Source organism: Rhipicephalus microplus, unplaced genomic scaffold (genome assembly GCF_043290135.1).
Source record: "Rhipicephalus microplus isolate Deutch F79 unplaced genomic scaffold, USDA_Rmic scaffold_12, whole genome shotgun sequence".
NCBI classification, from domain to species: domain Eukaryota; kingdom Metazoa; phylum Arthropoda; class Arachnida; order Ixodida; family Ixodidae; genus Rhipicephalus; species Rhipicephalus microplus.
This window is the reverse complement of record NW_027464585.1, coordinates 37,073,721-37,099,518: the sequence shown is the minus strand read 5'-3', so window position 1 is coordinate 37,099,518 and position 25,798 is coordinate 37,073,721. Positions and strand designations below refer to the sequence as shown.

The window sequence follows — 25,798 nt, the reverse complement described above, 5'->3', positions numbered from 1 at the left end:
CTGAAGGGTATCAGACCTACCGCTTTCAACGCCCTCGTCGCGCACAAGCCTTCGACGGTTTTCGACGTCGTCTCTGGATGACAGCGTCTTGATACCCTGCAGTCAATTCGCCTGCGACCCTACTTCTCTGAGAACCACCTGGCAAACAGTATGGAGCTCCGATCCATAATTCGAGCCATAATTCGTCAGGAATCGCAAGCCTACAGTTTACCTCCTGCTAACAACGTTCCCGCTCAACCCGCCTCTAGCGACCTGCGTGACATTATTAGGGAAGAAATGTCAGCGTTTCAAAGCACCCACCGTGCTCCTCCATGCCCCCAACCCGTTTCGTATACACAGATTGCTTCAATGCAACCCTCGCTGTTTCAAGTACCACCACCTGTGCCTGATCATGAACATCTCGCACCTCTAGTCGCCCGTCCACCGAACCCAACCTACCATTCTTCCTGGCAGGCCCCGCGGCCTATTTGCTACTACTGTGGAATTCGAGGACACATTTCCCGGGTCTGTCGACGTCGGCAGCAAGATGAACGTCATGGTTATGCCGCTTTTGAACGAGACGATACATATGCTCGAGGTTACTACCGTTATGCCGACAGTCGTTCCAACCACCGATCACCGTCTCCTGTGCGCGTTTCCAACACGACCAACAATACACGTGCATCCCGACCGCGCTCCCCTTCGCCTCTCCGACGCTCTGTTTCACCACTTCGGCCTGTCTCTCAACTGGCTGCCCAGCGATCGTAAAACTAAACAGTGCAGTTTTTGGAGGGAAAACTGCATCGCGGCGAAATGACCCAAGTCCTCCTAAACGACCGTCAAACATGTTATTGGTAACTGTGCAAGGTGTGTGCGTGTTGTCTTTGGTGGACATGAGAGCAACTATTTCAGTTATGCGTGCCGACTTGTGTTCTCGATTGCGAAAAGTGAAGACACCCTACCTTGGATCATCTTTGATTGGGGCCAATGGAGCAATAATTAGGCCATCGGCCCCATGTACAGCGCGTGTATTCATTGGTCACAATAGTACCGAGAAATTATCTCGAGACCTGTACGGTACTTCTTTTTTGCAAATAATTGTTTGTACTTCCACCCTGTAACGGCCCACTTCTGGGCTAACAGTATAAATAAATGAAATGAAATGAATGATGGTATTCGTCTTCACATCACCTTCGCTGTCTTAATTTCATGTGCTCATGAACTGATTTTAGGTTGGGACTTTCTCTCATCAGCATCGCATTAATTTCTTGCGTCAACGTGTAGTCGAAATGACCAAGACCAATCACTGCAGCGAACGCGTCGACGAAAAACCATTGCGTTTCTTCACAGCTTCCGAATCCATACTGCTCCCGGGTCAGCAGTAACTCATCACCATCACTTCTCCGAATATTGCCAATGTTGACGTCCTTATCACCCTTTCCAGCGGCTGTCTAGCTCGCGGCGTTGTAGTTCCCTCCATTCTGGTGTGGTTCAAAGACAGTGCTGCTATAACCCTTGGCCTGAACCCTACCCCAGAGCCTGTCCTCCTACCCCAAGGTTCTGCTGTGTCATGTTATGTGGATACCCAACCGGTATCTTTGGTCTCTCTTGACGCCTTGACAGCTCAGCCACAACAGGCCCAGTCTGTTACTTCCTCCTCCTTTGCTCCCGGGATAAATCTTGACCTTTCTGCTTCTCAGCGTGAGGCGTTGGTAAATTTGCTAACAAAACACCAGGCCTTCTTCAACGCCAATGCTTCGGCACTAGGACAGACCACCGTTGCGCATCATCGCATCGACACTGAAGGTCAGACTGTTGTACGCCGTCGTCCCTACCGAGTCTCCTTGGCCGAGCGCAAAATCATCGAGGAGAACGTGACCAATATGTTAAAAAGAAACATCACACGACCCTCTACCAGTTCTTGGTCATCACCCATTGTGTTGGTACAAAAGAAGGATGAATCGGTACGATTTTGTTTTAATTACCGCGCGCTCAACAAGATTACCCGAAAGCATGTATATCTGATGCCCCGTATAGATGATGCACTTGACTCATTGCAAGGCGCCCAATACTTCTCCACCTTTGACCTTCGTTTCGGGTATTGGCAAATACCAATGGACGAAGCAGACAAAGAAAAGACCGCCTTTTCTACTCCGGACGGTCTTTACGAGTTTAACGTAATGCCATTTCGGCCTATGTAATGCTCCCGCCACATTTGAAAGGATGATCGACACTGTTCTTCGTGGCCTCAAGTGGAAAACTTGTCTATGCTACCTCGATGATATCGTCATGTTTTCTTACACTTTTGCTGATCACCTGCAACGCCTAGATCAAGTGCTCACATGTCTCTCCAATGCTGGACTTCAACTAAACACAAATAAGTGCCATTTTGGCAACACAGCTATAAAAGTTCTAGGACATCTTGTTAGTAAAGATGGCATCCAGCCCGATCCTGACAAAATTTTGCAGTCCTCAACTTTCCGCGACCTTTTCGCTCCAAAGAACTACGCAGTTTCCTTGGACTCGCATCGTACTTTCGCCGCTTCAATCGCAACTTTGCCACTATTGCCGCTCCTCTCGACAAGCTTCTTTCCAGCACCGGTTCCTTCGAATGGAATGATCAATGCGAAGCCTCATTTCAAGAACTCAAGCAGGCACTGACATCCCCACCGGTGCTTGGTTATTTCGATGACAGGGCAGCTACGATATTACACACTGACACGAGTGGACAAGGAATCGTCGCCGTACTCCTCTAGCGCGACCATGCCTTTCACGAGAAAGTTGTCGCGTATGCAAGCCGCACTCTGACCTCTGCAGAGAAGAGGTACTCGATAACCGAACAAGAGTGCTTGGCTGTTGTCTGGTCCATCCAAAAATTTTGTCCGTACCTACATGGTCGACATTTTACTGTTGTGACAGACCACCATGTTCTTTGCTGGTTCTCCACAATCAAAAACTGGTCGGGACGACTTGGCCGCTGAACTCTCCGATTACAATCTTATGACTTTGACGTCATCTACAAGACTAGAAGACAACATCAAAATGCCGACGCTTTGTCACGATGCCCTTTGTTGCAGTTTTCGGCACACGTCACATCCCCTTGTCAAATTAGCTATACGGAGGACGTCTCGTCGATATCAGCCATTTCTTCCCTACCTACATCCACCCGTCCGTCAGTATTTACTACTCACCAGCGAGCCGATTCTTACTGCACCGACATCATTGGTCGGCTTACCGGCGCTTCATCTTGCCCTAATGCCAGGCTCCGGAAACACATCCGACTAATAAAGTTGGAGGACAATGTGCTATATCGATACATTTTCCACCCGAAAGGCCACCGATGGGTTTCCATCGTACCACGTGCACTACGCACTGAAGTTCTGTGCGCTTCGCACGACGACCCTACGTCTGGACACTTGGGTTACAACAAAACATGTGAGCGCATCCGCAGTCGATTCTTCTGGCTAGGTTGTTCCGCGACGGTAGCTAAATATATTGCCTCGTACGCACTTTGCCAACACCGCAAGCGGCCCACAACTGCTCCAGTTGGGACCCTACAACCACTTCCTTGTCCATCAGAGCCGTTCTCTGTCGTCGGAATTGACCTCTTCGGGCCCCTCCCAACTACATCAGACGGCGAGAGATGGATCCTCACCGCGGTTGATCACTTGACCTGGTACGCTGAGACGGCTTCGATCACTTCAAGAACTGCTTCGGAAGTAGCAACTTTATTCTTGAATGCTATTTACTTACGTCACGGAGCCCCTCGTGTTCTTTTGAGCGACCGGGGCAAGGCATTTCTTTTAAGCACGCTCAGTGAAGTTCTTCAAGCATAAAAAACAGTTCATAAAACAACATATAGCTATCACCCGCAAACCAATGGCTTAACGGAAAGATTTCATCGCATGCTGTGTGATATGCTGTCCATGTATATCCGACCGGACATTCGCCATTGGGATGCCATACTTCCCTTTGTAACGTATGCATATAATACGTCAGTTCAACGACCCACAGGCTATTCGCCATTTTTCCTAGTAGGCGGACGCCAACTGACATCACCACTCGACGTTTCATTCTTTTCTGGCCCCGTCAACTCTTCACCATTCGTTTGCGACCAGTTTCTGTCCCGTGTGGCTCGATGCCGTCGTCTTGCTCGTGTAAACACCGAAGCGAGCCAAGAAGATCGCAAACATCGTTACGATGCCACTCACCGCGTCGTTCTCTACCGCCCTGGCGACGACGTATTTCTATGGACTCCAGCGTGAACGCCTGGCTTATGCGAGAAGCTTGAGTCACGCTATCTTGGCCCCTACAAACTTCTCAAACAGACCTCACCGGTGAACTACCTTGTCACACCTGTTCATGTCCCCACTGACCAACGCTGCCGCGGGACAGAGATTGTGCACGTTTCGCGTCTAAAGCCCTATTGTATGCGTTCCCCAGTGTAATTCGCGGCTGGCTGGCCACTTCCGTCAACGGGGGAAATTAGTATAAGAATTCATTGGACGTCATCTTCCTCATCTGTCAATAACTATCATCAGTCTTCGCCTCGTTCCTCTCCATTATCGGTGCCATCTTGCTGTTGCTTGAATAAAGCGTCAGCTGAACCGTTTTATTTCAATAATATATATATATATATATATATATATATATATATATATATATATATATATATATATATATATATATATCTTAAAGAAAGAACTGTATACCTAAGGGCTCGTTTTTTTCGTGTTTTACACAATATTACTCAGATCTAACAGACAATAATGCCAAGGAAAGTATAGGGGAAGATATTAAACCGAATTGTAATGTAAGAAAGAAGAAAAGTGGGTGAAAAGATAACTTGCCGTGGGCAGGATCCGAACCTGCAACCTTCGAACGACGCGTTCGATGCTCTACCACTTGAGCTACCACGACAGCCATCCCCCCAGCCACTTTATTGGGTTTATATGTGAATTTAACGTGGCAGTATCAGTCAGTGCCACCAGTAGCCTTGGCGGCGAGTGTGGCACACTCTTTATATATATATATATATATATATATATATATATATATATATATATATATATATATATATATATATATATATATATATATATATATATATATATATATATATATATATATATATTGTTACGGATGTGATGGGTTTATTTAAACTGAAAAATGTCAGCGCTCTACCGTCACTGCCGAATCACCATCCCTCGAGAGCGTCTGATCTCTCCTTCCTCGCTCTTTCAGTCCGCGTTACATTTCCCTCCGGGCCAGACGAAGCTCATCGAGCGAGTAGAAGTGATCGGTTGTTGTAGGGCTTCAATCGGGCAATGTGCACAAGTTGCGTCTTGCGCGAACGACGGTTCTGAGCTGTCACTTTCGCATCAGCGTAAGTGACTTAGGCACTGAGTAATGACGAATGGTCCTGAATACTTAGAAAGAAACTTCTGGCAAAATCCCTTCTTTCGAACGGGCGTCCACAGCCAGACCAAATCACCTGTAGCGAAAGTCACGGGCGGGTGTTTTGCGTCGTAACTGTCTTTCGCGCGAGCACGGGTTCGGAGCCGAGCGATGCCTTTTAACAAATGACCGAATTTGTCTTCGCCAGACATATTTGCGTTGACAATCCCGCAAAGCTTCAATACTTCTTCAATGTAGGTTGTTCACGTCTCGCCGGGCAACTGAGCCCTACGCGACAGCGTTTGCTCAGCTTTCTTTTTCATGGAACTCGTGTCCCCAAAGCAGGCCTTCAGTTCTTTAACAAATATATCCCAAGTGGGGAGGACATATTCATGGTTGTCAAACCAAAGCAAGGCTGTCCCGGCAAGGAAGAATACTACGTTCACGAGCTTCGCCGATGCACCCCATTCGTAGTAGCGGCTCAATCTGTCGAAGTGTCTTAGCCAAGCGTCCACGTCTTTGTCAGTTTTACCTAAGAATATTCGTGGCTCAGGTGCCCAGTAGTCTGGTTGTCGAGGTCTACGGCCACCTTGTGCCGTGTCGATGGCACTGGTGGATGCAGCAGCGTGGTATGTCAATGGGATTGTTGTGTCGTCGTTCATGCTGATGTTGTCCGGGGGTAGGTCAGCTAAGCGTCTGCTTCTTCGAAGAACTTCTGCTGCGGGGTCCAGGATGGCAAGTCAACCAGCACCGCTCCACCAAAGCTGTTGCGGATGTGATGGGTTTATTTAAACTGAAAAATGTCAGCACTCTACCATCACTGCCGAATTACCTTCCCCAAGAGTGTCCGATCTCTCTTTCTTTCTCGCTCTTTCAGTCCGCGTTGCAATATATATATATATATATATATATATATATATATATATATATATATATATATATATATATATATATATATATATATATAGAAATAAGTGTATACCTAAGGGCTAATTTTTGTGTGTTTTACTCAATAATAATGAGATCTAACAGACAATAATGCCAAGGAAAGTACAAGGGAAGACATAACCGAATTGTAATGTAAATGTGAAGAAAAGTGGGTGAAAGTGGGTCACCCATGCCACTGTAAAAACGGTATTCTACACAGCCAGGCTCACCGGTTTAAGCCTATCTGCTCAAGAGACACTGATGCTGCCACGAGCTCACAGAGGCTAAAACTTACGCTCGATAAACAAAAATACCCCCCACATGTAATTGATGACGCTGTTCAAAAAGCGAGAAAACTGAAGCGTGACGATTTAATTATGAAGCGCCCAAAGCAAGAAGACCCACAACGAAGAAACCTCTGCTTAACTTACAGCACTAATTTCCCCAACGTAAACAAAATCATTAAACGACATTAAAACATTCTGGAACAAAGTGAACGTCCGAAACGCGCATTCCCATCCGCTCCTGGCGTCGTTTACCGACAACCACGCAACCTCAAAGACACAGTTGTCCACTCTCCGATCAATACGTGACCCCCTAATAATTCATGCCGACCTTATTTAAAGTCACGATGTCTTGTATATAAAGCAATGCGAGAAACACACAAAGCAACCAACACACAATCCAAGTTTTCGATTAACCAACGAGGAAACCTAACCTGCGATTCCACCATTGTGGTATACCTACTCGAATGCAACGTGTGCAGTATGCATTACATCGGACAAACAGAAACACCATTTAAAATTCGCTTCAATAATCACAGATCCCATACAAAATCAGCCCCAAATCTACCCTTATCAAAATATCTCAATATTCCAGTTCATGCATTCGACAAGCTATCAGTAACGTTCTCCAAGACGGGATGGAAATCAAACCGAGAACGTGAACAACGAGAGTCATACCTTATCCACCGATTTAACACCCTCGATAGATGAATAATTGAGAATCCGGGTACACTTGCATCAATTAAAGCATTAAAAACAATAACGGCAATAATGAGAAAAATAACTGAGTGCACGGCACTGAAGCTGCGAAGGGCACAGGACAACTCAAAATAATTCCAAGTGTAACTACTCTTCCTAAGTAAAGCTGTCATCTGTTTCTGTTTTTACCTCACTATTCAATTCATTGTGCCAAACATGCCATGCCCAACAGCAGCCCTGTGCACAGTTGGTAGGTTCTACTGCACGCGTAATCCAGAAGCGGGAAGAATTGCCATTGCACCCGCTTGCCAGCCTTTGCGGCAATACGCGGCGCCCCTCTTTCTACGACGAGATGTCGACGGAGCGCTGATTAGTTAAAGGCTTAAAATTCTTGAAAAAGCTCTTTTTCCCCCACACAAAACTGCAAGAGCCAGGAGGCGCCGTCTGGGCGGGAACGATGCTCTAGTGAAAGGAAGGATACACAGATCACAGACATCCTAAGGTGAAAATGAGATGAGGGAGAGTGATGGAGGGGAAGGGAAAGGAAAAGTGAAAGGGGACGCCCGGGGGAGTCCACCTTAAGTTCTCCTTTTTTTCTTCCTTTTTAAATGCGAAGCATTTCTTGGCGAACTTCACCGACTTTGAGCCTCCTATCTATCTATCTATCTATCTATCTATCTATCTATCTATCTATCTATCTATCTATCTATCTATCTATCTATCTATCTATCTATCTATCTATGTCTAGCAGCCTACGACGTTTAGCTCTCCTGGCCGTTTGGGTAGTGGTATCGATACCAAACTTGGTGTGGCATAACATGACTGTATTGCGAGAATATTTGACTAGTAAAAAGATGAAAATCAATAATGTATGTCCTGAAAGTCATGATTTGCATTTCATGGTCCTTCAGCTCTTGCGGTGGTTCCGTTCACAAGGCAAGTTGCAAAACTGGTATGGTATGACATGATTGCATGACGAACACAAGCGACAGACACTAACATGAAAATCACGACATGCGTGTTATGTAACAACATGAGTGCATGCCACGTTGATGATGCGGTCGCTGCTATTTCGCTAGTGTCACATATACCAAATTGGGTATTGCAGCACGTGAGTGGATGACGAAGGTATGTGACTGGTGCAACCATGATAATCATGAGAGGCGTGTCATGTAACATGACTACATGCCACGCTCATGATGCACTGGTGGCCATTTCGCTAGCTTCACTGATACCAAATTTGGTATTACGGTAAGTGAATAGATTACGAAGGCATGATACTGGTACAAACATGATTAACATGAAATGTGTGTCATGTAACAACATGACTACATGCTACGCTCATAATGTGCTTGCAGCCATTACGCTAGCTGGACATATGCCAAATTTGGTATTGCGTGATGCCAAAGGACGACGAAGGTATGTGAATGCTGGAAACATGATAATAATGAGATACCTGTCATGTGAGAACATGACTACTAGGCACACTCAAGGCCCCAATACATTTCGACGTGACGCGCTGCGCGTGCTCACCAGCGTTCATTTGGTCGCGTCATGCCGGTATTGCCACGCCAGGCACTGGTCCTGCCATTTACTCGCAGGCGCGCGCCGTGCTGCGTTGCTTTGACGCATGCGCGTTTCAGTGCGTCTAGTGTCCCTCCATCACAAAAAGAGGGAGACGCTGTGTTGTCTGGGTTACGCATCGGCACGAAATGCCACAAGCTGCATTTCGCGCCGGTGGTCGTCGGGCCGCGCCGATGGACACTGGTCGCACCTGGCGTGAGGCTACAGAGAGCTGGCGTTTTGCTAACTTAGCGTCACTGTGCCAAGCGTGTGCGCACGTCAACGCTACATTGGAGTATAATGAGCCCTTTATGATGCACTCGCGGCCATTCCGCTAGTTCCACATATAACAAATATGGTGTTACGTGACGTCAATAGATGACGGAATATATGACTGATGCAAACATGATAATCCTGACACGCGTGTCATGTAAGAACATAACAACATGCCACGCTCATAGCATGCTCGCGGCCATTCGGCTAGCTCCACATATACTAAATTTGGTATCTCGTGGCGTGAATAGATGACGAAGATATACGACACATCCGAACATGATAACCATGGCACGGAAGTCACGTACGGCATCATTTACCTCCACCTCGTTGTATTGTGCTGATTTTAAAGTGGCATATCAAGATTTCTCATTCGTGCTTCTCATATCATAGATTCCTAATGTAAGTGGGATCTGCCATTTTTTTCTCTCGTTTTTTTCTCTTTCTTTCTCTCCCCCTCTGATTCAAGATTGTATAAAGCTGAGCACCAGCAAACTGTACCTTCGATCCTGATGAAGGTCAGACTCTAGGCCGAAACGTCAAAATAAACCACGTTGTGACCACTCACGGAAGATTTATCTGACTACTTGCAACGCTACGGCCACTCAACCACCATTCACACACACATATATATATATATATATATATATATATATATATATATATATATATATATATATATATATATATATATATATATATATATATATATATATATATATATCCTATAGAGTGGCTGGGGGATAGCTGTCGTGGTAGCTCAGTGGTGGAGCACCTAACGCGTCATTCGAAGGTCGCAGGTTCAGATCCTGCCCACGGCAAGTTACCTTTTCACCCACTTTTCTTCATATATACATTACAATTCGGTCTAATATCTTCTCCTATACTTTTCTTGGCATTATCGTCTGTTAGATCTCTATAATATTGTGTAAAAACACGGAAAAACGAGCCCTTAGGTATACACTTCTTTCCCTATATATATATATATATATATATATATATATATATATATATATATATATATATATATATATATATATACGTGGAAGGATGCGTTACCTTTCTGCGGAGCGAACATCACCTTTCCGGTCGCGGTGGTCTGCGCGTGCGCTTCACTTGAAAGCGAAAAATAATGTGCTGCGGGGCACTTATGGTTGCTGCGCTCTCACGGCAACAATCAACGCGCGCCTTGTGCCCCCACAGGAGGCGGAAGCTTCTACGGGCTGCGGTCTTGACACGAAAAGGTGGTGCCGCGAGTGTATAAGGAGCAGCCGTGTTCTCTTACACCAGCGTCTTGTAGAGTTACGTAAGATCGGATCTCAATAAGTAGACATCTAGCCTCACTTCGTATAAGATTGCAATTTGTCGCTATCACATTCATTGCTCCACCTTTTCAGTGAAACTGATTTTTAGGGGCGAAGCATCTTATAACGGCACCCGTTCGTTCCTCGTTGTAGTATGTAACAAGTATAACATTTTGACTTCCATTGTGGTGCCGGTGAGAGATTTTTTTTGTGCATTGTTGAACAATAAAAAATATTGCTCAATGTACATGCCAGTGGCTGCTAATAGGGAATGAGAGACAGGAGGATTCGACTTTTGGTTAACGCGCACGCTGCGATCCCCGATAGCAGCCATTGGCATGTACATTGAGCCCTATCTGACAAGAAAGGGTTCCTACGTTATACTTTGTAGGTGTAACCTCCTTAGTTTTAGAAATGTTTAGCGAGCGTTGAGCCGCAGTGCCATGAATACAATGAACTAGTATATACCATGAATGAACTCGAGGTGGTTAAAGGTGGAAAGTAGATACTAAGCGCAAGCCGTAAGAAAGTAAAAGCCGAACTCTCCTGTCTCTCAATTTCCATTAGCAGCCATTGGCATGTACATATAACGCTATCTGACAGGAAAAGGTGGCTACCTTACACTCGTGGGGCGTAACCTCCTTGGTTTTATACACCATGAACACGAGGTGGTTAAAGGTTGGAACTAGATACGAAGCGCAAGACGTAAGAAAGTGAAAGCCGAATTCTCCTGTCTCTTATTTCCCATTAGCAGCCATTGGCATATACATTGACCACTATCTGTCAGGAAAATGTTGCTACGTTATACCCGCTGGGCGTAACTTCCTTGATTTTAAAAAGATTTAGCGAGCGTTGGGCCACAGTGCCATGAATACAGTGAACTAGTATATACCATGAACTCGTGGTGGTTAAAGGTGGGAAGTAGACCCGAAGCGCAAGTCTTAAGAAAGTGTGCGTGTGCCACCTCTCATTTAATCCTTGGAATGTTTTCTGGATGGCGGTGCTTCCATATGGGGAATATATGATGAAAAGATGCGAGGTGGTGGTACTTGGAGGGTTGAATAGATGGACGAATGGACACACAGATGGATGGACGCATGAACGGACGCAGCGGCGGATGCATGGATGAAAGCAGGGACGGACGCACGAACACACGCACGCACGCGCGGACGGTCAACACAGACGGACGCATGGACGGACAGAAGCAAGAATGAATGGATGGACGAATGCTTCGCCCCACTCTCCATCATTCACTCCTTAGATATGCTACCAATTTTTTGTGCAATCTACCTGCCACAGTCACGAACTGCACTTGAGAACGTGCGCACCAGTAAGCATAGCCACCGAGAAAAGACACAGCTAGGTGTCCTAGAGAAAAGACACGGCTAGAGAAAAGCTAGGTGTTCTAGAGACACAGCTAGAGAAAAGACGCAGCTAGGTGAGACACAGCTAGGTGTCCAGCAGCTATGAACGTTTTGCAGCATTTCTCATGAGTTCTTTCGCTTACCTGTACCTGTGATTACCTTTCGTGCGTCATTTGTGCGTGAGACACGCACGCCGGGCGTGTTTCGATCTGCTTGCCATTCTTTGCGTTACTTTACAATCTGTTGCCACCGCCTCGCCTTTGTGACAAGGTTGTTAATTTTTTGTTTCACTGTGAACGTTGTTATGAGATAAAAACTCGGGTCACGCTCGGCACAGTAGTTGCTTGCCGCCGCCACTGACGGTGTCTATAACGACTATCGCGAAATGAAAAAAAAAAAGACCTAGCATCAAGGACATAGTGGTGCTTGAACCCGGGTTCGCTGCGTGCCAGCCGAGTATTATACCACTCAGTAACGCCAGTGCTTCTGTTAATGGATAGAAAACAAACAACGCATGCAATCAAATGATGTGACATATAGCCACAAAATCAATCGTTTCGAAATTTTTCTCCCGTGCACACATGCACAAGACACGATTTCATACTGTCCAACGAACTTTCAAAGGTGTGGTAAAGAAACAGCTATGTTCAGAAGTTCAATTGACTCCGCAAAAGGGTCAGAAGTCTTTACAACACTACACACAATCGCTGCCTCTTATCTGAACTTTGTCGGCCGAAGGTGGCTCAGCATGTCTGTCAATCATGCGGCCCCTCCATAATAAAAAACGCTAAAAAAGTTAAATAAATCCTATGGCGAATTATTGTTAAAAGTTTCTTTAACGATAGAAGCCTAACGCCATGAGCTCTAACAGGAATTGATTGATATGTGGGCTTTAAATTCCCAAAACCACCATATGTTTATTTGAGACGTCGTAGTGTAGGGCTCCAAAAATTTTGATTACCTGGGTTTTTTAACGTTTGCCCAAATCTGAGCAGCTGTAACAGGAAATTATTTTCTGATGGTTCCCTTAAGAATGTCTCAAAAACGACAAGCGTCACCGCATATAATAAAACCATGCTTGATTCTTTCAGGCTCGTTTCACAGTTTGCAATCTAGACACCAGGGCATGTATGTACTTTTTCTTGAAGCCACGTCTCTACATGTAATGTGGAGGTGTGCAGCCCAAAGAAAGATGTTTTCGGTGTTGGCGATAAAAATATGCAAATGGTAGAACACATCTATAACAGTTTCATATAAATATTGCTATCGGTAAACAGGTTCAGGGAAAGGGGTGCTGACATGTGCAGCTGTGAGTATCGTTCTGTGTACACTTTATAGATATCCTAAACTGAATCTGGCTTTCAGACAATGTATGACCCCAACAATCTCTTTTAAGAAACCCTACAATTGCGAGTTTGCAGCGACTGTAGTCGCGACAAAAAAGAAAAGCGAAGTGGTATGCAAGTCGATTCCAGATAACAGCCAAAAGAAACGGGTGACACGCATTCTTAAGGTAAAAATAACGCATCAATAGTTTTGCCCCGCCACGGTGGTCTAGTGGCTAAGGTACTCGGATGCTGACCCGCAGGTCGCGGGATCAAATCCTGGCTGTGGTGGCTGCATTTCAGATGGAGGCGGAAATATTGTAGGCCCATGTACTTAGATTTGGGTGCATGTTAAAGAACCCCAGGTGTTCAAAATTTCCAAAGCCCTCCACTACGGCGTCTCTCATAATCAAATAGTGGTTTTGGGACGTTAAACCCCACGAATCAGTCAATCAATCGCATCAACAGTTGTACAGACAAATGCACAAGACCAAGCCCACTTTTGTCAAGTGAAAGAAAAAGGTCTCGTCGCCTGGCTCTCGTGAAGAATTCCTAATGAAGCAGGCAAATATCCTGCGAAATTCCTGGATATGTACGCGAGAGTAATGCAGTGTAGACAAGTACTATGTAGACAAGCTGTGATACAAGAAATACGTTGCATGCTTTAGCTCTCGAAAGATCCCGTGCTTGTCAAGTGAACACCTTTGGAATGATGGTGGTTATGGCGGACGTCCAATGAGGGCCACTTTTACGGTGGTTATCATAGACACACCGAGATAGCGTACTGGAGCTCCGTTCCAGTGTATATTTTCGAAAACCGGGGGAGTTGTTATGCAAGCGCTTAGCCAGAATCCGTTAGTTTTATCAAAATTTATATTAGCTTCAAAAATTTCACAGAAACGCATTGCGGTGTTCACTGCTTTTTGAACACTCGGTTTATTCATGCAGAAGAAGGCAATGTCATCTGCGTAGGCTGGAAATTTGATTTCCTCGGCTCCAATTTACATTATGTAGTACATGAATTAAGCAGTACACCTAAACAAAGTGGTTCCAAGTATACTGAAAAAAGTAAAGGCTCAAGTGGGCAGCGCTGCCGCACTGAAGAATTTATATCTGTAATAGGTCAAAGGCATGGGATTCACAAATAATCTTGCTGTGCACTTTTTATACCATGGTCATATACCATTGTACGTGTGAGATGATATAGACTCCAACCAAAAGTTTTCAAGAAACGTGATGTTTCAGAACCGACTTGGTTCTTTCCTCAGGGGTGATTGTACGTACATCGCCTAACTCGAGTTGTCTGAGTAGTTGAAACAAAAAGTCAAGTCAGACCTTATTAAAAACCTTAGCAAGGTCAATCTGAAGGAGAGCTACCTGATTGATGCTATTGTCAATGCTCTCAAGGGCTGGTAGCAAATAGATATTCATCTGTATAGAGTGGCCTCTGTCTGATAGGCGCCTACACGTTTATTAATCACTGTTTGCAACTTATTCATGAGGATTTTCGGAAATATCTTATAATCAACATTACATGAAGAAATAGGCCTATATCCAGATACTCCTTTTAAAACTGCACCTTCGGTACTTTTCGGGACCAAAATAATGTGGCTCTGATAAAAAGAACGAGGAAATTCCCCGAGTTCATAGGCTTCAGTAAAAAGTGCCTCAAGGAAAGATATTATAAGTTCTTGTTATGTTATGTAAAACTTCGCGCTAAAGCCATCCGGGACTGGAGTTTTGTTTCTTTGCAAACATCTGATTGCAACATTAATTTCTTCTTCATTTATGGGTCCATCCATAGTGAGCCGATCATTTTCATGTAAACGTGGCGATAAAGCAACGAATCGTTTAGCTTGTTTTTCATACTCATCCGTAACCTCCGCTGTGGTTTACAGTCCTCTGTATTGATCTCCAAATGCGGCTGTTATTTGCTGTGTGCCTTTGCATATGGAGTCATTTGACTCAATTTGCAATATCTACTTGAAGAGTGTGTATCGCTTTTCATCATCAAGAGCTCTTTTTGTGGGCCTTTCGCAAACTTGCCCTGGTCAAACTTGATGTCGGGAGAGGAATCACGTGAGTTTGAGTAATTAAGCATTTTAGAACAGAAAAAGAACAACGAGGCGTCACACAATACGAATAGCATAACGAGTGGGTTGTGCAATGTTCCAACCCATTACAAAAGCTCGTTCTTGATCAACTATGAACTGTGGCGCATACTCACTTAAGAATTATTCCCCATCGTCATTACCCGCTGCATGAACAATTGGCACGGAATTCGTTGCAAGTGTTTAGCGGATACCACGCTTCACAGAAGAATGACGAAAAATAGCATAGCGAATTCCGGCCTACTACCCAAAAGTTTATTAATAATACCCTAGTGGGTATCAAGCAAGTGTTCTTGCAGCAGTTGCCTTATGAGTGTTTAGAAATGTTCTGAAAGGCCGCTCTTCTAGCTTTCGTTGTGACTGTGCTGCGCCTTCTGCACAGGCCCTGGGTTTTGTCTCCTGAACAGGCGTATTTTTTTACGTCATTCCCGTGAGAGTAATACGTCACATAAGTCTTGATGAACCCCGGCCGAAAACACTCTCACGCAAAAAAATCTCAGGCTTTTGCGTAAGACGACTCGAAATCGAAAGCTATCATTTATACTCAGTTGATGCACTCTTCGTGCCCTGCCCCTCTCCGAAAGCTTTGTGCCCCGTAGTTATTTCTGCTTCATCTCTATGGTCGGCCCACATTCGATATAGAAAGGATGTGAGATGATGACGTCGTAAATATTAGCGGCCTAGGACGTCACGGTGTTGTCGTATGGTCATGCATGTCGTCACGTGAGGATGTTTTTCACATTAGGCATGTTGACGCTGTCGCCGCGGGACGACTTTCGACGGTTAAAATTAGCTTTGATGAGGCATCTAATGGCATATTCGGTTGGGCGTTTGCCAGTTCTCTGAAGGGCTCTGAAATGTGGCCAGGCATTTCTTTGGTTGAATTAAAGCACTCGGGCTACCTTCGGAGGCTTCTTTGGGAGAATTAAGCTTCCACTGGGACCGCTTTTGACCTATATGACTTCGAAGTGAGAGCATTGTTGCGTTTACGCGCCACCCGCAACTTATCAACCAGCACCAATATTTGGCTCATCTGCTCCGAACGATAATCTGTTATCATGCATGTGCCCTGATGTGCGTTCCCGCCCTCTTCGTTCACGCCATGCCTTTATATTCGACTAAGCACCACGCCGTGGGTCATTGTTTTGTAGACCTTCTTACGGCAAGTACACCGCATCAAAACTTACATGCTTCCTTCTCTCAGCGTCTTCCTCTCCCGGCTTGGAGCCCGTTTCGGCCAAACGTAACAGCGTGGTGTGATTAGGCCGGGAGGACGGTTTATGCGACACAAACCAGCAAACATGTGGTTGCTGGCAGGTGACAGCGTGAGCGCGGGTTTCGGATGCAGATAACGCTGACCGCATATTGATTCGTGCGCCTGTGTTGTTCGAGGAAGTTCAGAGCGTGTGTCTCGTGATTTCATGTCTCCGAAGCCATGAATGCACCACGTCAAAAAGACGGCGGCTAGTGAAGGTGACCGAAACGTCTGTACTGTCGTTGGAGCAGCTCGTAGACGAATGCATTGTAGCTAGCAGCTTGGACGACGACGACGACGACCACCTGATTTATGTGCTGAGTCACTGGGATGTTACCCGAGCAGTGCAACCTAAAATACAATCATTCCAATTCAACGTTATTATAAAAATTCATCTCAAAATTACTTTCATCATTATCATCATCATCAGCCGGACTACGTCCACTGCAGTACAAAGGCCTCTCCCATGTCCCGCCAGTTAACCCGGTCCTGTGCTTGCTGCTGCCAATTTATATCCGCTAACTTCTTATTCACATCTGCCCACCTAACCTTCCGTCTCCCCCTAACCCGCTTCCCTTCTCTGGGAATCCAGTTTGTTACCCTCGATAAATGCAAATATTCCATTGAACGAAAGTAGACGTAAGGTACAGCAAAACCAGGTCAAGAAAAACTCGCGCACTGATGTTCTTGACCTGGTTTTGATGTACCTTACCTCTACTTTCGTTCAATAGAATGTTTGCATTTATCTGCAGAAAAAAGGGTGTTTCAATTGGCTAATGCTAGCACCTCTATTCAGTGATTTACTATTGGCAAAAATGGGCAATAAACTGCAGAAAAAGATAAAGGGCTCGCATGTCGTTAAATTATTCAGATACGTGGATGAATTTTTGGTTATTCTAAATTGTAATCGTTCAGTAGTCAGTCTAATTCTCCTTATTGTGCTTTGTTCATGCTGTGACACAATCAAAGCGCTTCTTGCTGGCTCCTGTCAGTGACCACAAAGTATGACGTTGTGACGAGTGATTACAGTGAGCTTGTGCACGATCAAGAAAAAAAAACTGCGGGCAGACTAGAATTAACATGATTAAACAAGCGCTAAAATATTACACTCAATCAGAGAGGACACAGTCGAGCGCTTACTAGCAACTTAGTTTTATTTCGAAGTGAACAATAAATATAGCACACGAGTGTACGTACCTCTCAACCTCCCGCTTTCATCATCAACAACGTGATATACCAAAATAATCACACCCATAACCGATGGCACTCAACCGGAAACAAACACGTGTGAAGAACTAGAAATAGAAAACGTAAAAAGACAAAGAAAATGCACTGCGTTATGTAGCTTCCAAAAAAAGCGAATTCTGCATCTGTTAGAAGAACACCGCTTGACTGACGCAACTATCCCCTCCTTTTCTAATTCTATACGCTTCCATTATTTCCCTCGTCGTTCACTTCTTGTGCCTGTCAATTATTCGTGTGCCTAAAAATTTAGGTTGGCAGTTGCACTCCTTCCAGTGCATCGCTAAGTGTGAGTAAGGGGCCCAATTTAGTGAACTCTCATGTTCACGAAGACGCATATACAGGCACCGACCCGTCTCACCGACGTATTCCTTTCCACATGTAAAATGAGTTCCGTATACATCTTTTTTGCACTCAACGTACCTCCTGCCTTGTTTTATGCTACTTCTGTCCAATTCTGCCGCTCATTCCTTGTTGGCTAGCCTTTCTACTGCTCGGCAAATGTTCGGTGATTTGTTTTTATCTGAAAAGATCAGTCGATCTTTTTTTAACCGATGTTAAATATTGTACAGATATGGGGTGACCACTGTCCGCTCTTTTTCTTGCTCAGCTCGTCTCCCCTCGTCGCGTGTGCTGATCATTGTATTTTCACTTCCTGACAACTCTTATCACAATCCGATGGCATACCATAATCTCGGTTTAATTTTTAGCACTTGTTTCATCATGAACCTTTACCAACACGCCAAACTGGCAGTCATCCTAAATCGTATGAACACTTGACTAACAGCACTATGATGACGGCTTTTTAATGTGTCCATTTTATGGTAAGAAACGCCACTAAAATAGCCCTGGGCATTCCACCAATGGCCTCTACTACACGTCTCCTAAAGATGGGCGTCCACAACGCGTGGAAAGAGCTCATCGAAGCGCATAGGAACAGTCAGCTGGAGAGGCTCAAGCTGACGCCCACGGGGAGGTCGGTGCTCCGGTACCTCAACTACAGCGACACGTTCATCGCCGAAGCAGACCGGAAAAAGCGCATCCCGCTGTACGGTAGAGAGTCACTGTTCATCGCACCTATTCCACGCAACATACGTCCTACTTTTTACATAAATAGATGCAAGGCTAGAGCTAACGCTATTCAATGAAAGTTTAAGCAACACCCGGACGCGCGCTACACTGACGCGGCCAAGTATCCGCATAGAAACACGTATGCTGTCAGTGTCGTAGATTCTCAAGGCCGAGAATTAGCGTCAGCCATGGTCAACGCACTCAATTCAGACGCCGCAGAAGAATTGGCAATCGCTCTAGCAACCACAACATGTACAGACGCCGCGGTGATTTTCACCGACTCGCAAGCCGCCTGTAAGAATTTTGATAAGGGCCGTATCTCAGCCAATGCCATCAATATTTTGACACTCCACTCCCATACACTTGTATATTATGGGCGTCAGGACACGAGGGTCTGCAGGGAAATGAAGCGGCCCACGCCCCTGCCCGTGAGCACGTCAGTCGGGCTGCCAACCCGTCGTTGAAGAGACGGAAGTTTTGCAAACACCTACTCGTCGTTACTCCAGCATTGCAGGCCGGAGCGACGAGTATACCCTCCACCACACTCCAAACTGACAAAAAAGGAAAGAGTGATACTGAGACGCCTGCAAAGCAGCATATACGCACATGGGGCCCTAATGCACCGTTTCTACCCTACGAGATATAGCTCTATGTGCCTGCTTTGCAACGTACCGGACACCCTGGCACACTTGTTTTTTGCATATCAGTGTATCACCAAATTTAACCTGCAACAACACACGACTGATAACGAAGCAGGACGGACGAACGAAGACCTAACCGAAACATAGAGGCGAAGCTCGCCCTCGAGGACCTAAAAGACCAACAACAACTCGTCGCCAGGGCCAAGAGGGCAGTAGAAGCCAGAGGGTTCCTCGACTAAGGAGCCCTTCCGCCTCAGGCTGACACCGGGCATTGCTCAGGGCACTGTTTTGAAATAATCGTTTACTTCTCTCTCTCTCTCTTTCCATTTTGAAAATCGTGATGCCAGGTAATTCCGGTGTGATGCGTGGAACTTTCTGAAAAGTGAGAGTTCTACTGGTGAGGCGTCCCGAAGCAGCGCGTCGAGGCTCATTTATGCCGCCTTCGAGAGAAAGTGGCTTGAACTGGTGAAGCGTGAATTGTTACTGAAAGTGCGTTGATTACGCTCTCCAGCTGCTCTGTATACGTGCATACGCACAACTATTTGAAAGAACTGGCATGTACTATAATCTGTTTCAGAAGTTCCGTTCAACACTGTGGAGGCTACAGGGCCCCTCAACCAATAAAAAAGGTGATTAGCCCTTCCACATCCACGTCTTGTTGTCTGCTCACCGTCTTCACGGCATCTGCTCACCGAATCATCTATACACGCTCATTGCAGATAAGGCTGGTTTATTAACCTAAATTCTAGTAAAACATTGAAACAAGCAGTCACGCCAGGAACTTGAAGCGTGGATTTGTTACTCTGCTGAAGATCGGTAGACACTTATAAGCACCACTAAGACGAGTTTTCAAGTGTGACTGCAGCACCAGAATACATAGCCAAGCGGATAAACGAAGCAACCTTGAGACGGCAGCACTGAAAATGCAAACGTGACCCTCGTGCCTCGCGCTCTGCATCTGTCGGCGGATCTTAGCGCAGCTTCAAATTCGACGTCCAAGAGGCCATCATCGGTTGGGCAGAGAAGGTTGCGGAGAATTACTGAGTGTAGCGATCCCTCCTCATCTCTGTACCTGTGCCCCTTTCCTTTACAAAGAAAAAATAAAGTTTTAGGGGCGATGCTTTTTATAGCGACACCCGTTCGTCCCTCGTAGTCGTAGTGTGTAACAATCGTTACATTTTGACCTCCAAGGTGGTGTCGGTGGGAGATTTTTTCTGTGCGTTGTTGAACAAAAAAAAATAGTGCTCAATGTACATGCCAGTGGCTGCTAATGAGGAATGAGAGACAGGAGCTTTCAGCTTTTAGTTAACGCGCATGCTGCGATCCCCAATAGCAGCCAGAGGCATGTACATTGAGCACTATGTGACAGGAAAAGGTTGCTACGTTATACTCGCTGGGCGTAACGTCTTCGGTTTTAGAGAGGTTTAGCGAGCGTTGGGCCGCAGTGCCATAAATACAGTGAACTAGTATATACTATGATGTCGAGGTGGTTAAAGGTGGGAAGTAGACCCGAAGCGCAAGCCGTAAGAAAGTGTGCGTGTGCTACCTTTCGTTTAGTCCATGGAATGTCCGCTGGATGGCAGTGTTTCTATATGGGGAATGTACACCTTTGCACAGGAAGAAAAAAAAAACACCACCATGATGGGCTGTGCGCGGGAGTACAAAGGCTAAGAGCGCAGCGTTGCCAGAGCATTTTCGAGGGGACGCGCCAATTTGCACAGCCAAAGGAGGGCTATGGTGGCGCCCAGGGAGGCGTTTATGGCGAATATGATGAAAAGATCCTAGATGGTGGTACTTGAAGTGTTGAGTAAACAGAGGAACGGACACACAGAGAGATACATGGATGGACGCATGAACGGACGCATGGGCGGATGCATGGACGAACGCAGGGACGGGCACACGAACAGACGCACGCACGGACGGGCGGATGGATGCATGGACGGTCACACAGACGGACGCTTGGACGGACGGAAGCAAGAACAAATGGACGGTCGAATGCTTCGTCCCACTCTCTATCATTCACTCCGTGGATATGCTGCCAATTTTTTTACCTACCTACACTGACCGGGATACATGGGAGACACGCGCACGCGTCTACTTTCTACGTGCCTCAAATGGCGAATGTCAAAAACTTTGAGACGGGGTAGTGCAAGCGACGCAGCTCCCTCTGGTCAGCATGCGGCGCCTATGTCGACGGATAACTTCACTTTGTGCCAATTTCTCTCCGACGCTTATTTGGTTCACGTATAACTGCTTCTACATCGACGCATTCCTTCGCGTCTTCTGTTGCAATGCTTCTTTTCTCTATTTTTAGGGGCGAAGCTCCTTATAGCGGCACCCGTTCATCCCTCGTAGCCGTTGTAGTGTGTAACAAGTATAACATATTGTCCTTCAAGGTGGTGCCGGTGAGAGATTTCTTCTGTGCGTTGTTTAAGAACAAAAGATAGTGATCAATTTACATGCCAATGGCTGCTAATGGGGAATGAGAGACAAGAGGATTCGGCTTTTAGTTAACACGCACGCTGCGATCCCCATCAGCAGCCATTGGCATGTACATTGAGCACTATCTGAGAAGAAAGGGTTGCTACGTTATACTTCCTGGGTGTAACCTCTTTAGTTTTAGAAAGGTTTAGCGAGCGTTGAGTCGCAGTGCCATGAATACAATGAACTAGTCTATACCATGAACTCGAGGTGGTTTAAGGTGGGAAGTAGATACGGAGCGCAACCCGTAGGAAAGTAAAAGCCGAATTCTGTCTTTCATTTCCCATCAGCAGCCATTGTCATGTACATTGAACACTACCTGACAGAAAAAGGTTGCTACGTTCTACTCGCTAGGTGTAACCTCCTTGGTTTTAGAAAGGTTTAGCGAGTGTTGGGCCACAGTGCCATGAATACAGTGAACTATTATATACCATGAACTCGAGGTGGTTAAAGGTGGGAAGTAGACCCGAAGTGCAAGCCGTAAGAAAGTGTGCGTGTGCCACTTCTCGTTTAGTCCTTGCAATGTCCGCTGGATGGCGGTGCTTCTATATGGGGAATATATGATGAAAAGATGCGAGATGGTGGTACTTGGAGTGTTGAATATATGGACTAACGGACACACAGACATATGCATGGATGGACGCAAGGGAGGATGCATGGACGAACGCAGGGACGGACGCACGAACAGACGCACGCATGGACGGGCGGATGGACGCATGAATGGTCACACAGACGGACACATGCACGGACGGAAGCAAGAACGAATGGATGGACGAATGCTTCGACCCACTCTTCATCATTCACTCCATGGATATGCTGTCATTTTTTTTTTTGCATAGAAGGAGAATCCGACGCGTGCGAGACGTTGTGCCATGATGCATGTCCGTATAGGAGAAGCTGCGTTCTTGGTCTGATGACGAAGCGCAAACCCTGCCTCAGCGCGTTAGTCTTAGCAGGTGCGGCTAAGCAAGCAGCATATCTCGCTAATAACGACAAGACGTACCTGAATTTTTATCCTCAGAATAAGACAATACAAATCGATGGCGGATTTATACATTCATTTGTTGCTGTCAGCGAAGTGGGTGTATGGGACGGACTAATTCGGGTAAAAGCAGGTGATCGCTTCTACATGGGTGCTGCCATGTAGTTTTGTAAACACAGTCACCGTCGGTGACAAAAATAATTTCGTGCGTATGAACGAAATACGAAGAATAAACGTATGAAATATCGATATGGCGTAACACACTCTAAACAAACGCGAATTTTAGTCAAACCGTTAATCTTTATGTTCTTGGTATGTCTGGTACTATGTTACGCTGCGTAAGTGTGTGGCTTTGTTACACCCGGTAGCTTTAGTAGTGCTGAACGAAACGAGTGAAACAGAGTATAGACGCACATTAGACGCGCCGCTGGCGTTTTAAAGAAAACGTACAAATAAACTCGCTTCGCAGATCTGCGTAAACGTACTTCGACGGATCTGCACGAAAGCATTCGTGTAGAATGTTCACGGTGTGCTTCATTTCGGATAGCATGAGGTAAGTTGACGAGACCGAAACCGCTTTCTGTTTTTTTTTTCGGCAACCCAGTATTGTTAAAAGACTTGGATGTCGCATTGAATGAGCACGGCGAAACAATATTGGCCGATGTGGCGCCAACTGAAATGTTTCTCCTCTCCAGTTTATGTCCTGGCTACAATTCAGTCTTTCATCACGGCGAGAATCCAGCTAAAATCATATGTGCATGCGTACTCGTTTGAACCTTTTGCATACTAATAAACAACATTACCCGACATTTACAAGATCACGTCCAAAGAATTCACTAATTACAGATACGAATTGCAAAGAAACTGAGAGGTAAGTAAGAGAGTGAGAAAGACGGCATCGAGAACCTTGAGTGACGCTACCTTAGAAATTTATTTCATATTGGAACCTTAAAATAGATATGAAGAAAGTGCTCTGAGCAAGGGCAGCTGTTCGGTCTAACAAGCACAACGTCCAACGTTGTCACCCGTGCATAGCAGGCCTGTGTATGTAAGGCCGCGCATGCTTTTGTGCACGCGACGTCACAACGCGCAACGGCTGCCAAGTGTCGCGCTGCAGTGCAAGGCCGGCTGCTCGCTCGCTATAAACAGACGTGGCCGCGCCTGTACATGCCATTGCCGATGTAATGCTTTTGTTAGGGCACCGAGTCACAGTTAGTTTCTTATTGAGCAGATCATTCCATAAACATAATTATGAATAATGATTTAACATACACACAAGCGTGAGAAAAAAATAGGCAACCGAACGTACCTCGTCAGGAGTCCATTGCCGATCCAGCTCTTCATCATTGCGTACAAGAAAGACTTGTTTACGTTTTCTGTGCCGGACAGCACCTTCTGCATGAAAAAATAAAAATAACAAATTAGTGAATATATATGGGAGTGATAATAATGAATTTTTCTATTGACAGCAGTGTGGGTTTCTATCTATCTATCTATCTATCTATATATCTATCTATCTATCTATCTATCTATCTATCTATCTATCTATCTATCTATCTATCTATCTATCTATCTATCTATCTATCTATCTATCTATCTATCTATCTATCTATTCATCTATCTATCCATCTATATATCTATCTATCTATCTACCTATCTATCTATCTATCTATCTATCTACCTATCTATTTATCTATCTATCTATCTATCTATCTAACTATCTATCTATCTATCTATCTATCTATCTATCTATCTATCTATCTATCTATCTATCTATCTATCTATCTATCTATCTATCTATCTATCTATCTATCTAGCCGCCCTCCAATTCTAGCTCTCCTGGCTGTTTCAATATTATTATCGATACCAAAGTTGGTATTGCGTAACATGAGTGAATGACGAGCATAAGTGACTAGTCAACATAAAAATCATTACATGTATGTCATGAATCTCAAAATTTACATTTCATGGTCCTGCTTTTTTTCGGCGGTTTTGTTCACACGGCATATTTCAAAACACGTATGGTATGACATGACTGCATGGCGAACATGATTGACAGATCCTCGTGGAAGTCATGACAAGCATGTTATTTAGGTCATGACTACACGCCAGGCTCATTGTGCGCTCGTGGTGGTTTCGCTAGCTTCACATATACTAAATATGGTATTACGGGACGTGAATAGTTGACAAAGGTATGTGACTGCTACAAACATAATAACCCTGAGATACGCCAGATGAAAATCCCACCAGGATGCGTCTGGTGTGTTCTGGCATGTTGTGGAGGATAAAGCAGAACACACTGGTGTGTTGTGGTGTATACACGAGCCTGGTGTGCGGGGTTCTGGTGGGAAGACTGACCCGCTTTGGTGGGTCCTGGTGGGATGTGTACTGGTGTGAAAGTTGACACAGCGTGATGTGTCTTGGCGGGAATGCCGACCCAGACAAGTGTGTTCTGGTGAAACATGTTCTAGTAGGATGTGTTCTGGTGGAAAGACCAAAGCGGTGTGGTGTGTTCTGGTTGAATGTGTTGTCATAAACTCAAGAAATATAATTTTTTCTTGGGGCTTGCACAAACACTTTGTTCAACCGAGTGCACTCGAACTCACATTCCATAATATTTTCCTCGACCAGACTCACTTGTACTAAAACGCATCAAAATATTATTCAGCCAGTCACTCGCCGAGTCATGACTCAATCAATTTCATTGAGTTGACTCAGGAGTACGTTAACTTATAGTTAGCTCTTCTAACCATGGTACTAATGCTCGTCTGTTTCTTTGGCATTTATTGTTAGCACTCACAAATAATGATGAAGCTAGGCAACACTTATAACAAAATGTGGTTTCATTTCAAAGTTTCTGTTACACTAGTAGTACGCTAGGCCCTTGACAAACAAGTACC

The 25,798-nt window shown here is 45.3% G+C and overlaps 1 protein-coding gene across 1 annotated transcript in view; it reads right to left on the bottom strand.

The window, feature by feature from the left end:
* Positions 1 to 25,798, bottom strand: part of LOC119168164 (cytochrome P450 4V2-like) — a 952,270-nt gene that overhangs the window by 602,207 nt on the left and 324,265 nt on the right. The window contains exon 3 of the mRNA XM_075882483.1: positions 24,208 to 24,293. Coding sequence (XP_075738598.1) covers positions 24,208 to 24,293 — 86 coding nt within the window. The remainder of the gene's footprint in view (positions 1 to 24,207; positions 24,294 to 25,798) is intronic.